Source organism: Pseudophryne corroboree, chromosome 12, assembly GCF_028390025.1.
Source record: "Pseudophryne corroboree isolate aPseCor3 chromosome 12, aPseCor3.hap2, whole genome shotgun sequence".
In the NCBI taxonomy this organism is placed as follows: domain Eukaryota; kingdom Metazoa; phylum Chordata; class Amphibia; order Anura; family Myobatrachidae; genus Pseudophryne; species Pseudophryne corroboree.
Genome location: NC_086455.1, coordinates 141892965 through 141907379, shown reverse-complemented (window position 1 = coordinate 141907379; position 14415 = coordinate 141892965). Strand labels below are relative to the sequence as shown.

The window sequence follows — 14415 nt, the reverse complement described above, 5'->3', positions numbered from 1 at the left end:
ATAGTCTTTTTTCCTAAGCTATGACTACTGGCTCCACTCTGATTTTATTAATCTGGTGACTAAAAGATTTCAATATAAGTAAAATCTTATTGTTTATTTGTTACAACAAATTTATGATGATATTGTATTCCTTATGTTATAGGGATTGTCACAGCACTCCATATTATTTTTATTATTGATTGTTTGCTGATGAAGCCAAATCAGTATGTGCATCCAATGTAATAATGTACCATTGTAGAAATGAATATGCTTCTGAATTATGCTAATGGCACTCACTAATATATTGGTTAGAGCTATAGTGTCACACGGCTGCCCATGAAAATGAATCAATATGGGAACCTGATATAAGATTAATTCTCCCTTCTATTTCTGGGTATATAATAAATATTTATCTTGTGTGGATTCCTGTTCTCCCTTCTCCTCCAAATTCCTGTTTCTTTAAGTATATATAATGTATTATACATGAGATATATGATGATGGTTTTCCAGATACCCTTTATTGATGAACATTATTATTGTCTGGATTTGATGTACTGAGGAAAAAAAAACAGCGACGAGTACCTTTTATGCAAGAATTGGGTATGTGTGCCGGTAATATGGCACTTACGGAATTCCAACATACTGGGCTGAAAACGTACTTATTATTCTAAGACCACCTAGATATTAACCCCTGATGAAGTCCTAAGGACAAAATGCGTTGGTCCAATCAACTTATTGGATCATGCCAGGATGTACATTTGAACAATCTTTATACATTTTGGGTGTTCAACCAATATTATCGATATCATCAGCGATAAATTCTGTGAAATCCTGTAAACATCATTTTATGTACAACTGATGTAAACTATTTTATGTAAAAATTATTTTATCCTTTTACTTCGAAGATGCATATAACAATGTCCAATTATCCATTGTTTGTTTTATGACAATAAAAAAATAATGCTCTTTTATATGTTATTGGTGATGATATATTGACTAATATGGTGGTTTTAGAAATTGTACCAATTGAATTGTTATGGCTCCCTTTAGAATACCCCATTCTTTGTATCTTTATCTCAATACAGTAGCTCGTCTAACAGGAGGTATCTCTCAAAGGTGTTACTTTTTTTTCATTTAGCGCAAAACAGGGTCTTAACAAATAATGTCACATGTATATATATATATATCGATCAACTTTTTAAAAACAGCAAAATTGTTACTGCACACATATATTCCTAATAAAATGAGAACTTGAAAATAATAAGAATCATAATCATAATCAAAAACAAAACTATAACTAAAAAAACATTTATAATAAATATATATGTAATAATTGCACTTGTATATACAAGGGTTGGTGGTAGGTTAAGGGGGTAAATCCCACAATCAATAAGAGGCAGGGGGCTTACTGATGAGTTCCACTGCAATAGAAAATAAACTGTTCTTGTTTCATGAGGTTTTGATCTTGAAAGACTGAAACCTTTTTCCAGATGCCAATCTCTGGAAAAAGTGGTGACTAGGGATAGAATGGTCAGTGATGCTCTTTCCTGCACTCCTCCTTGTCAGAGCCGGTTCTAGACCTGTGGCGCTCCGGGTGAAAGTCTTCTTTGAGGCCCCCAATATTTAAAATAGGGATAGTGCACACTGAAGGCGGGCTTTAAAAATATAGGAGCATGGCTTCATGGAGAAGGGACGTGGCCCAGAATAGTACCAATTCCCTTTACACTTCACAGTAGTGTCTGTTATTCTCAGTACACCACACGGTAGTACCCCTTGTACACATTACACCACAAAGTGGTGCCTCTTATACATGTTATGACACACAGTAGAGCCCCTTACACATTACACTACAGTAGAGCCACTTAAACATGCTACGCCACAGTAGAGACCCTTATACACATTATGCAATAGTAGTACCACTATACATGATACACCACAGTAGAGCCCCTATGGAAGTAACTGTATTTAACTAATTACAGGTCCTTGTTAAATTCAAATAAATTAAAAACCAACTCTGCGGTGGGTCAGTGTCGCTCTCTGAGTGTGCATGCTAACACTGCAGTTTTCTCTGATTGGTGGATAGCCACATGTATTATAGTAACAATGGAGTCTGCATACACTGTATTATATAAATAGGACACTAGAGTTTAACCCACCTGCACAATAATAGTGAAGCACCAAGGTCTGCTCCAGCTGTACTATAACAAGACATCAGTGCCTGCTCACCTTCTATTACAGCATCCTGACACCAGAGCCTGCTCATCCTATAGCAGGGGTGGGGAAGCTTTGGCCCTCCAGCTGTTGCTGAACTACATATACCAGCATGCCATGCTACAGTTTTGCTATTTGGCCATGCTTAAACTGTTGCAGGGCATGCTAGGATGTGTAGTTCAACATTAGCTGGAGGGGCGCAGGTTACCCACCCCTGTCCTATAGCATAATAATAATAATAATAATAATAACAACATCATCATTACCTGCTGCCAGACACAGCACCTAACTGAAGGAAGGCAGAGCTCAGACCAAGGAAAAATGGCCACCACTCCTAACTTAACTATATTGCCAGGGAACATATTGCTGTCAGACTGGAATACAAGAAAATGGTTGCCGACCTCCTGCAGTAGGGACATGTATTGTAATACTCTTTACAGAAAAAGGGGTCTAATTACTAAGCCTTGGGGAGTGATAAAGTGGAGAGAGATAAAGTACCAGCCAATCAGCTCCCTGCTGCCATTTTATAGGCTGGATTTGAAAAATGACAGTTAGGAGTTAATTGGCTGGTAATTTATCACCGTGAAATTTATCACTTTTAAGGCTTAGTATATCTCCCCCAAAATGTGTACAAAATGCGAAAACAAGAAATGATACTACATCAGTTAATGGTTAACCAAAATTTGTTACTCAAGAATTAAATGCACAATTTGTATTTTTTTTTAAAAACAAACATGTTTTTGTAAAATTTCTTATCTAATTTCTTAATTGCTTATCATTTTTATTTATTTTAGGCATTTTGAAACGTCCACATCTCATATTTCAAAATTTCAAAATTGTATTGAGAAGAGTTGACCTTAAGCCTCATCATTCTGTGTGGGTACTCATCAAAAGGATATACAGTATATGCAGTGATAAAATACAAGCTCATCACACACCTTAAAAGTAAAAAGTGAATGCCACAGAACTTACTGTCAACATCTTTGAATACAGTGTTTCTTTGTATATTGAAAAATGAGTAAAATGAATGTATAGCAACCAGAATTTGAATACAACCACTTCTGTATTAACTCTTTTATATTTTGTTAATATTTTATATTAATTGTCATTTTTCTTGTATAATATATATATTTCCCTTGATTTTTTTATCTACATTTTACATTCAGGCTCCAATATTTTGGGATCAATGGATTTTAATAAAACTTTTACTGACTTTACAATTTTAGGATTTTCCAACATTGGTCAATTTCGGTTTTTATTCTTTACACTGCTATTAGTGACTTATATTCTGATAGTTACAGGCAATATAACAATTTCAGTATTAATTCTTGTTGATGCACACCTCCACACTCCGATGTACTTGTTTATCTCTATGTTGTCCTTCCTTGAGATTTGGTACACAGCAGTTACCATTCCCTGTATGCTAGCAGCTATTTGGAAAGGCAAGTTGAAGATTGCATTTGGTAACTGTATGGTACAAATGTATCTTTTCCATTCATTAGGAATTACTGAGAACTACTTGTTAAATGTCATGGCCTATGACCGCATGGTAGCAATCTGCAACCCACTGAGATACCACACTATAATGACCTCTAAGCACTGCAAGCTTTTAGTCTCAGGTTGTTGGCTATTTGGATTTATGAGCCCTCTTACACTTCTTATTTCAGTCATGCAGTTACCTTTCTGTGGTCCTAATAAAATTAATCACCTCTTCTGTGATTCCTCTCCTCTTCTGTATTTGGCCTGTACAGATACCTCTTCCAACATCATTATTGACTTCACTATTAGCCTGTGCATGATTCTCTTGACCTTTCTTTACATTATTGTGACATACGTGAAGATTATATTAAGTATTCTCAAAATGAACTCTACTGAAGGACGGAAAAAGGCATTTTCCACATGTGCTTCTCATCTTATAGTGGTACTCATCTTCTATGGAAGCATAGCATTCATGTATATCAGGCCTCATATAAATTATACTCCAGAATATGATAAAGTAGTGGCACTCAATTATTCTGTATTAACTCCACTCTTTAACCCTATCATCTACAGTCTTCGAAACAAAGAGATTAAGAAAGCGCTGAGAAAAATTCTGCAGACAAAAGAAAGTTCGAATAAATCATTTATTCAATAAAGTTTGTGACTGATTAACAAATGATTGACATTAATAATGTGCCAAATGTTATCATACAAACTACTGTATGTTAGTTAAAATGTATATGTAATAAATATATCTACAAACTTTTTCTGTGGTTTGGATCTTCCTTAGAATTAAATATAGATGTAGCCATGCTCAACACATACTTCTTCATGCCTAGGGGCTGTAAATTCAAACTTGAATTTATCTTTCATATACACCATATACACTGGTCCACATTTTCTTAAGTCGGGGTGTGACTTAATACACTGGGCTGCAACCAACCACTCAGGTGCAAAATTGAGCGTGGCTACATCTGTATATAGAAGTGATGTGTAGTCAAGGTAGTTATGGTACAGTAGGCAGGGTAGGCAGAGCCTCATCTGACATACTACAGTGTACTCCAGAGTTTCGACCATAACCATGATTACAATAATCTAAAAAATACATTTATAACACAATATATTATGTAACATAATATTGTATTAATATTGGATTATTCAGTCATTGAGTGGAATTCAAATGTTTTAAAAGTCGGTTGAGTGTCTATTTTTTCCTGTCTATTAGATAGGAAAAAACAGACTCCCAACTGACTTTTCAAACATTTGAATCTCCCCCATTGTATTTTTCTAATAATTTTTATAGTCATAGTTGTACTATTCTAATATTTTTTATGTTTGCTGTAATACTAGCCAATTGACCTCATTGCATGTCACTGATATAAAGGGGTTGATGTATTATTAGCAGAGAAAAGAGTGGAAACGTGGACCAGTGTTTAACACATCAATTCAATTTTGTGAATGTTCACAAACTTTGTTTTATGCACAAAACTATTAAAAAAACTGTATAAAATGACCTTCAGGCTGTGTGTATAAGGTGTATAGGAAACATACGTGCATTCTGTGCTTAAATATCTCATTATGGTTTACAAATATTCCAGAATACAGAAAAATGTGATATCCAAAATACTTCTGGTCTCAAGCATTTAGGGTATGGGAGACTTAATCTAGATTGCAATATTGTCATTATATCCTTTGCTATTCAATTTCCAATTAATTTGTTATTAAAATGTGACATCAAATACATATTAAAATGGCCTAGCAATGACATGCAACCACTTACAGTATGGGGTTATAGTTTTAAAAATAGAAATTGGTATTACTTTTCTTCTGTTGTGCAGTAATTGGCACTATGCATGTTTTACATTGCTAGCATCACATTGTTTTCTATATTTATAAGAGAGTAATTTGACTCCTTATCTATCTATATATATATATATATATATATATATATATATATATATATATATAATCCAAAAATATCCTTATCTTGCGCTCGCAGAACCAGCAGCACTACAGGCGAGACCTCCGTTGCCGGATCTCAGACAAACATAAGATAGAAAACACAAATCCTGAGCAAAAAAGGAGATTGACTCACTGATTGACTCATCACGAAATATCTTAAACCACAAGGCCTACAATCTTGAAACTTGACAGGTAGCTTCTCCTTAGGTCCCAGATGCTTGCTAAGAACCAGTTTTACAAATGTAACTACCCATACACGGAAAACGCCAAAAATGGATGTGTGTATGTATGTATGTATGTATGTGTATATGTATATTCCAGCAAAACTCCGGAATGCCTGGAGCAATTTACAGCAAACTTGGGGGTAATTCAGACCTGATTGCTAGGCTGTGTTTTCTCACAGCCTGTGATCAGGTCAAAACTACGCATGCATATGCACCACAATGGCAAGGTGGTACAAAGCAGATCGCCACTCAGAGATGGGTTTGTGTGACAGATCCATTTGCATGGGCGTTCGCATGGAGATTGACTGGAAGAAGGAGTTTGTGGGTGGCAACTGACCGTTTTCAGTGAGGGGTTGGAAAAATGCAGGTGTGTCCATGTGTTTGCAGGGAGGGTTCCTGGCGTCAATTCCGGTCCCGGACAGGCTGAAGTGATCGCAGCGGCTGAGTAAGTTCTGGGCTGCACAGAGACTGCACAAAATCAGTTATTGCAGCTCTGCTACACATGCATTTGCACACTAGCACAGCTAAAATACCCTCCCCCTGAAAGCGTCGACTATCTGATCACAACAGTGCAAAAATTACTTGCTAGCGATCAGGTATGAATTACCCCCCCAGGTACACATATGACTTACAATCTGGGAATAAACACTGTGGGGGTAGCACACCCTTGGTACCCCTAGTTGTGAGGCAGCAGCACAGAGTATTTCAGCAGACAGCATAACTCTGGAATGCCTGGTGCAATTTACACCAAACTTATTACGCATATGACTTACAATCTGGAAACAAACACTGCGGGGATAAGACACCTCTAGCACCCCTAGGGGTGGGCCAGCAGCACAGACTATATCAGGACATGCATGATATGTCAGTGATGACAGGGCTTCATGTGACAGTGGCATTGACATGATGTGAGGAGGGGAATGGAGGTAGCAGGAAGCCACACGCTGAGAGCAGGGTCCCCAGAAGCACAGAGTATATTAGGAGATGCATGATATGTCAGGAAAGACAGGGCTGCATGCGACAGGAGCAGTGACATGATGTCAGGAGGGGAATGGAGGTAGCACGAACGAACACACTGAGTGTTATATAGTGGAAATAGCAGGGTTCCCCAGCAGCATAGAGTATATCAGGAGATACATAATGTGCTGCACTATATAAGAAACTGTAAATAAATCGATCATTTCACAGGGGCACTGACATGATGTAAGAAGGGGAATGAAGGCAGCAGGAAGCCACAGACTGAGAGTTGTATAGTGGGAAGAGCAGGGTCCCTTGGGGGACCAAAAAGGGGTCCGGCTACTACACAAAGTGGGTCAGGGAAGCAAGATTTGCCTATATACTAGATCTCCAACCAATGTCAATTAACGAACAACTATAATTCTAATTTACCATTCTCATCTTGTAGCAAAGCATGGGTATTCAGCTAGTGTACTATAAATCAGAAAGTCATTGCCCCATTAAAAAAAAGTCAGAGTTTGCCCAGCATCCCGCACGGCCCCTGAACTCAGGCATCATTGCATCCGACCCATAATCTGAAGGTCAAGGAAGGTTTAGGAATTATGAACAAATTGAGACTAGTATAACCAGCGCCACAGCAGGGCACCAAAGTGCCCTTTGCTTGCCCCACCTCTTAAACCTGTGATGTAATTACATCACACACAGGGGTCCAAGCCATCAGTTCTGAAAAGTAAAGCACTGCCCAGAGCATTCTAAGATCTCTCTGGGAAGCTTCATAGCTAATGTGGACATGGGCAGCCCTGTAGAAGCACTCCTGGCTGCAAGGCAGGGGCGTAGCCAGAAATTTGTGGGCTCCGTAGCAACATTTTGAAGGGGTCCCTGTCCCAATGCTTCTAGAGCAGAGGTTCTCAAATGCAGTCCTCAAGACACCCTAAAAATCCAAGTTTTAAGGATAACCATGGCTGAGCACAGATGTTTAAATCAAATTGACTGAGTTACTAATTAATTCACCTGTGCCTAAGCATGGTTATCCTTATAATCTGGACCATTGGGGTGCCTTGAGGACTGTATTCAGAAACTTTGTTATAGAGAGACACCTCTCCACAGCAGTTGTTAATTGTATGGCCCATAATAAATTAGTGCCCTTGTTTATTTTCTAAACCATAGTAATACCTCATTGTAGGGATGCCAGTAAACATTAAGCAACACAGTACTCCAAATTCTCATTATGATATATAGCATCCCCAGTTCATATTATGTCACATTACAGTGCCCCCAGTTCATATTATGCCCATTACAGTACCTCCAGTTCATATTATGCCACACTATAGTGCCTCCACTTCATATTGTAGCTATGTAACTATGCATGCATGATAACGTACCAGATTAATAACAGGAATGCAATGTCGAAAATACACTACAGTCCTGTACAGTATAATGTATAATTCAAGTGCACAGTCTGGAAGCTGATTTCCAGATGAGGGATTGGGCTCAGTCAGTGGGTCCCACCAAAGGTTTCCCATGTACCAATGTGGGACAGTCCGGCCCTGTCTGTGCCCAATACAAAAACTCCAGGCTGAGTTCTGCTGGTGAACTATTATGTTTGCCAATTCCATACCAACCACTACTATATGGGTGATTGTCGAAATATTTTTTAAAATGGCACATTTCGTTCTCCTCCATGGTCTTCTGTATGCTCCTATTCTTGCTCAATTATTTATTAAAGAGATCTTTCGCTTACATGGATGTCCAGAAGATAATAGGGTGGATGAAATAACATCCAAGTTGGCTGAAGGTGTAGGTTTCTGCCACTTGGTAATATGGTTGTCTTTTAAATTATACACAAATGAGGAAAGCCATGTTTTTCTTCGATGCACTAAATAATTTATACTAGACAGCTTTTAAAAAAAAAATCATACATTACTTGTGTCTTCCCCTTCATGTACTGTATATCTACTCTCATGGACTCTACATGATCATAATCATTACAGATATCTTAGATGGGTATATGCAAATATGGACAAACCCTTACCTCTCCCTTTTCTTTTATGTGTTTCCAAAGCATACTACTGTACTTTATGGGCATAATTCAGCATGGTTCACTATTCAGAGGAATTGCAGTTGTCTGCAAATAGAAAGGCGCTGCCCAACAGGAACGAAAACGCCATGTGCAAAATTTCAAATGCATCGCACTTTGCTATCCACTCGCAGATGCATACGCAATTCTCGGAACGTCATAGAATATTTGCCATCTGAGCAAATGTGAATAGAACTGAGACGGCTGTGAAAAAAATTCAACAACTACAACCCTTCACATTACCATGTGGGGGGATGCCCAGCACAAGGCACGTCTGCCCCGCATGTCGGGTCATGCCCCCCTCCCCCGCTAACATGTGAGCGCATCGCTATACAGTGAAGCACTCTCATGATAAGAGTAGCCCTCTGCCTGTGCAGCATAGCTGCAAAGGCAGACGGCTTCCCACCATCTTTTGGGTCGCAGCGGCTGCGTGTGAAGTCACAGTGGACCGCCCCGCAAACAGTCCGCTCTCAACCCATGAATGCCCCTATCTCTCAATCAGGCAGAGGTGTTCGCATATGTGAGATGCCGTTGCATCTCACTGTGTGCGCGCATGCAGTGCGGCTTTCCACACGTGTGCACACTGCAAATAGGCTTCAGCATGTGAAAACATCGCTTATGCATTCCATGCTGAATCGGACCCACTGTCTGGAGTTTAGAGGCTGCCTAATTATGAGATGATCAATAAAAATATGATCAATAGAATGTTTAATGGAAAATGAAATGATCAATAGTAAAATAATACTATCTTCTATAACATAACTGAGGTAGACAGACCGGTGCTCAGAGACTTTGCCTAAAAGTTCCAGTTATTTTGTTTGCAGTGGTGTAGAGCTGGATACTATTATACTTATACTGTACGTGAATAGTGTACTGTGCCTCATCATTTATAAACATAGATTTTATTGTAATTTTTTATGTTCTGAACAAAAGCCACAAATGTAAGCTATACTCTATTTACCTAACTATAAAGATGCATTAGGAGACTCTAGGCTGGCATATAAGGGCATGAGGGGGCTCTTTGTTAGAGTGTAAAAAAAATTGCCTAAAACCTGACAAGTAAAATGGTTGCAAACATATTGCGATTTTGGCCATGCCTACTGGCTATGCCTCCTGTCTTAGAATTTAAAACATAAAGGTTGTAACTCTAATCCTGCCCCCGCTCTAGAGCCTGTTACCACGATGAAATCTGTCTTAGTCTCCAAACTTTCCTGCACCAACTTAATAAATCAGCCATTTTATTCAACCTGCTATGTTCTCGCTTTCTCTAAGTTACAGCATGTTGCTACTGAGGGGAATATTGCCAAATCAGGGGATGTGTGGTCATGCTCCCTAAAAATATACCCAAAGTTTTCACAGAGCATCAGCAGTTGCAAAAAGGGGTGCTGACAGCCGCAAACAGGGAGATTTGTCCCCCTTAGCAAATGTTCTGGGCTGGGCCAATGCCACGCCCCTTTAAAAACCCTTGTCCAAGTAGTTAGTACCTGGTTCCCCCTTTCTCGCTACCTCTACATGTTGTACAGGTTGTAGTTCTCTGCTGTACAGTATATTGTATTTCTGTGATGTATGCTTATTCATGAACATTATACAGATTTTTTTCTGATTTAAATAAATTTTAATTTTACCATTAAGCAGTTGTGTGCAGCCAGTAGGGATTTAAGCAGATAGAGTGTTCTGAAAACCTCAAAAGATTAATTAACCACTCATTTGTATGACGCATACAAACAATGATTCAAATGGATACAGTATATATAAACAATCTGTTTTCTGTATTATTCATTTAAACTCTGAAACCAGGCTTGCAATATGATATCATGAAATTCTATTTAATTATTTTTTAAAATACAAAGCAGATATTCCTTTTGTCTTTACTGTTACAACTAAGACTTTAGAGAAAACATTTTATTATTTGACTATATTGTCATGTTTTTACAGGTTAGGATATGTTTATCATCTTGTGTCAAAAATATTGTACTTAAATTTTATTAACTTTAAAAATATAATGTTATATTTATAGGTATAAAGGTTTTCTTCTTTCCTGTTTTATTTTGACTCTTCTTATAACAAGCAGGTACTGTATTACTATTGCAGCTGATTTCCCATATATGCTTTATGCCAGGGGCATAGCCAGAACTTTGTGGGACCCATTGCAACATTTTGAAGGGCCCCCGTCCCAATGCTTCTAGAGATACACTTCTCTGCAGCAGTAGCTCATTTTATGCCCTATAAAAGTGCCCTAGTTTCTTTTATGAATCTCACTAGTGCTTAATTTCACCCTATGTCACATTTCAGAGCTGCCAGTACACATTATGCCGCACAGTACCCCCAATTCACATTATGATATATAGTGCTCCCCGTTCATATTGTGCCTCATTAGTGTCCCAGTTCAAATTATATAACATTAAAATGCCCTCCAGTTAATTTTATACCACAATACAATGAGCAAGTCCAGAGGCATACCTAGATATAGTGCAGGCCACAATAAAAAAGTTTAAAAGGACCCCTATGTACCATCCAATGGCAAAAAAATTATATAACACATGCAACTGTGACAGGTAAGGTGGGCCCCTCTCAGCTCTGGGCCCCATATCAGCTGCACTGTCTTCACCTATGGTAGCTACGCCCTTGCTTTATGCATTGATTAAAGAAAAACCTAGATAGAAACTTGCTGTCGTTCTCTAACTTGCTGTTGATAAAATGTAATTGTTTATTACTGCAGTTACAACATATCAGTAAATATTCACACATATGCAATTTAGCAAATGTTATATAAAAAAGCAGCAAAAATGTGTGCAATGCGAATTTAATTAAAATCAGGCCATTTCACTTTGGTAACATTCTTACAATCTTTGTCAATGCTCTTGTTTCATAAATCTTTAGCACATTTTGGTATCTCTAAATGTAAGAAGTTATTTTTTTTTCTTATATCAATGTAATTATATATTGCCCAACATGCTACTGTATGTAATACTGTATAACTGTACAAAATGTGAGGCATACAATAGTAGCAATAGACATTTTTAATTGATGTTAAAATACCACGCATACAAAGTAATGTTTTTTATTTATTTTAAATGTATTTGAAAATATTTGTATGACTACATTTAATATCATTTTGTTTTCAAAAATCCAAAACAGTTGTACAATTACAGAATTATACATTTATAAACGAATAGCAGTGCCAGAATAGATTATAGAAAGCAATTTATTCAATTGTACTTTCATTATTTTATTCATATTCTAGACTTGCCACTAATTTTCTGAAGACATAAGACCACTTAGCTAAAATAGATTTATAGACTGCAGACCAGCATATTCTTGTAGTGCTCCTTAATCTATCCTGAATGGCAAATGAAAATATAACAGCGTACTGTGGGGGTAATTCAGAGTTGATCGCAGCAGCAAATTTGTTAGCAGTTGGGCAAAACCATGTGCACTGCAGGTGTTGCAGATATAATATTTGCAGAGAGAGTTAGATTTGGGTGGGTTATATTGTTTCTGTGTGGGGTAAATACTGGCTGCTTTATTTTTACACTGCAATTTAGATTGCAGATTGAACACACCCCACCCAAGTCTAACTCTCTCTGCACATGTTATATCTGCCTCCCCTGCAGTGACCATGGTTTTGCCCAACGGCTAACAAAGTTCCTGCTGCGATCAACTCAGAATTACCCCCAGTGTTTCTTGTTTCTAAGCTGAATGGGAGTAAAGATACTGGGGGTAATTCCAAGTTGATCGCAACAGGATTTTTGTTAGCAATTGGGCAAAACCATGTGCACTGCAGGGGAGGCAGATTTAACATGTGCAGAGAGAGTTAGATTTGGGTGGGGTGTGTTCAATCTGCAATCTAATTTGCAGTGTAAAAATAAAGCAGCCAGTATTTACCCTGCACAGAAATAAAATAACCCACCCAAATCTAACTCTTTCTGCACATGTTAAATCTGCCTCCCCTGCAGTGCACATGGTTTTGCCCAATTGCTATCAAAAATCCTGCTGCGATCAACTTGGAATTACCCCCACTGTTCAGGAGGTAATAATTGCCTGTGCACTATTAGATCACTGCAAGTATCACCTGCTTGTTAATTCTAAATATAATAAAAATACATATAGTGTGGTCATAAATGGTCAAGATAATAATTTTGGGATGGAGAACTTCTTTGAGATTAAAACAATTTCTGAGACAAAATTGCAGTTTTTACAAAGACACTAGAAAATCTTAGAGAATAAAACAGTTTGTTGATATTACATTTATTTACATGCTGATGATCTTATTGTTTTCTAGGTATCCCCATCATGAATCCAAATAATCAAACTATGAAAGAAGACTTTATTTTACTAGGACTAACTAATGATCCCAAAACAAAGATTGCCCTTTTTGTGATATTTACTTTGATATACGGAACCTCTTTATTAGAAAATGCAGTTCTGATTGTGCTTACACAAAGTACTAGTAAGCTACTGACACCAATGTATATGTTTATATGCAATCTATCACTCTTGGATATCACTTTTACATCTGTTACTGTTCCAAAAATGCTGTCTGGACTCCTTGTGAATTATAATTACATATCCTATATTGGGTGTTTCACTCAACTCTATTTCTTTCACTTCCTGGGCAGTGCAGAATGTTACCTTTTAAGCATTATGGGTTATGACCGGTATGTGGCAATTTGTCATCCACTACGGTACTTTCAGATTATGAGTCAAACAGCCTGCATTAAATTGGCATCTAGCTGCTGGATAATTGGATTCTTCTATTCAATGGTTCATACAATATTTACGTCAAGATTATCATTTTGTGGCTCCAGAGAAGTTAATCATTTCTTCTGTGACATGCCACCATTATTGAAATTGTCCTGCACAGATACAAAAATGAATGTTATTGTCATTTTGGGATTGGGGGGTCTTGCAGCTGGGGCGTCATTTTTATTGACTTTAATATCTTATTTTTTTATAATTTCTGCAATTCTTCAGATGCGCTCTAAAGAGGGAAGACATACTGCATTTTCCACTTGTGCATCTCATCTGACAATTGTATTAATATTCTACGGTACTATCGTTATCATGTATCTAAGGCCTCAGTCAAGCTACTCAATGGAGCATGATAAAATGCTCTCTGTGTTTTATAATGTAATAACTCCAATGTTAAACCCAATGATCTACAGCATGAGGAACAAAGAGGTCAAGAATGCTTTTATAAAATGTTTTAGGAGAATATTTAAAAAATAAAGAAAAACAGGGCAAATAATAGAGACTGAATAATTGAAATAATTAAATAATAATGGAGAAAATGTAGTGATTAATAAATAAAAATGTTAGAGTTTATTTTTAAAGAACAGCAACTTACAGTACTTCTCAATATTGCAACGTGCATATTAAAGGTATGTATTAATAGACTAGCTGCATGAGAAATGAACATAAAGCAGGAGATTTATCAAGCTTTGGAGAGAGAAAGTGGAGAGAGATAAAGTACCACCAGCAAATCAGCTCCTAACTGCCACGTCACAGGCTGTATTTAGAAAATGA

At 37.4% G+C, this 14415-nt stretch overlaps 2 protein-coding genes across 2 annotated transcripts; both read left to right on the top strand.

The window, feature by feature from the left end:
* Positions 1–3376: 3376 nt before the first annotated feature.
* LOC134979978 (olfactory receptor 6N2-like) lies at positions 3377–4324 on the top strand. The gene has a single exon (XM_063946579.1). The coding sequence runs from the start codon at positions 3377–3379 to the stop codon at positions 4322–4324; it is 948 nt and encodes a 315-aa protein (XP_063802649.1).
* Positions 4325–13182: 8858 nt separating this feature from the next.
* Positions 13183–14118, top strand: LOC134980499 (olfactory receptor 5AR1-like). The gene has a single exon (XM_063947349.1). The coding sequence runs from the start codon at positions 13183–13185 to the stop codon at positions 14116–14118; it is 936 nt and encodes a 311-aa protein (XP_063803419.1).
* Positions 14119–14415: the final 297 nt, after the last annotated feature.

Excerpts from the sequence above, each read along its gene's own strand:
- LOC134979978 (XM_063946579.1), top strand. The coding sequence starts at position 3,377 with ATGGATTTTAATAAAACTTTTACTGACTTTACAATTTTAGGATTTTCC.
- LOC134980499 (XM_063947349.1), top strand. The coding sequence starts at position 13,183 with ATGAATCCAAATAATCAAACTATGAAAGAAGACTTTATTTTACTAGGA.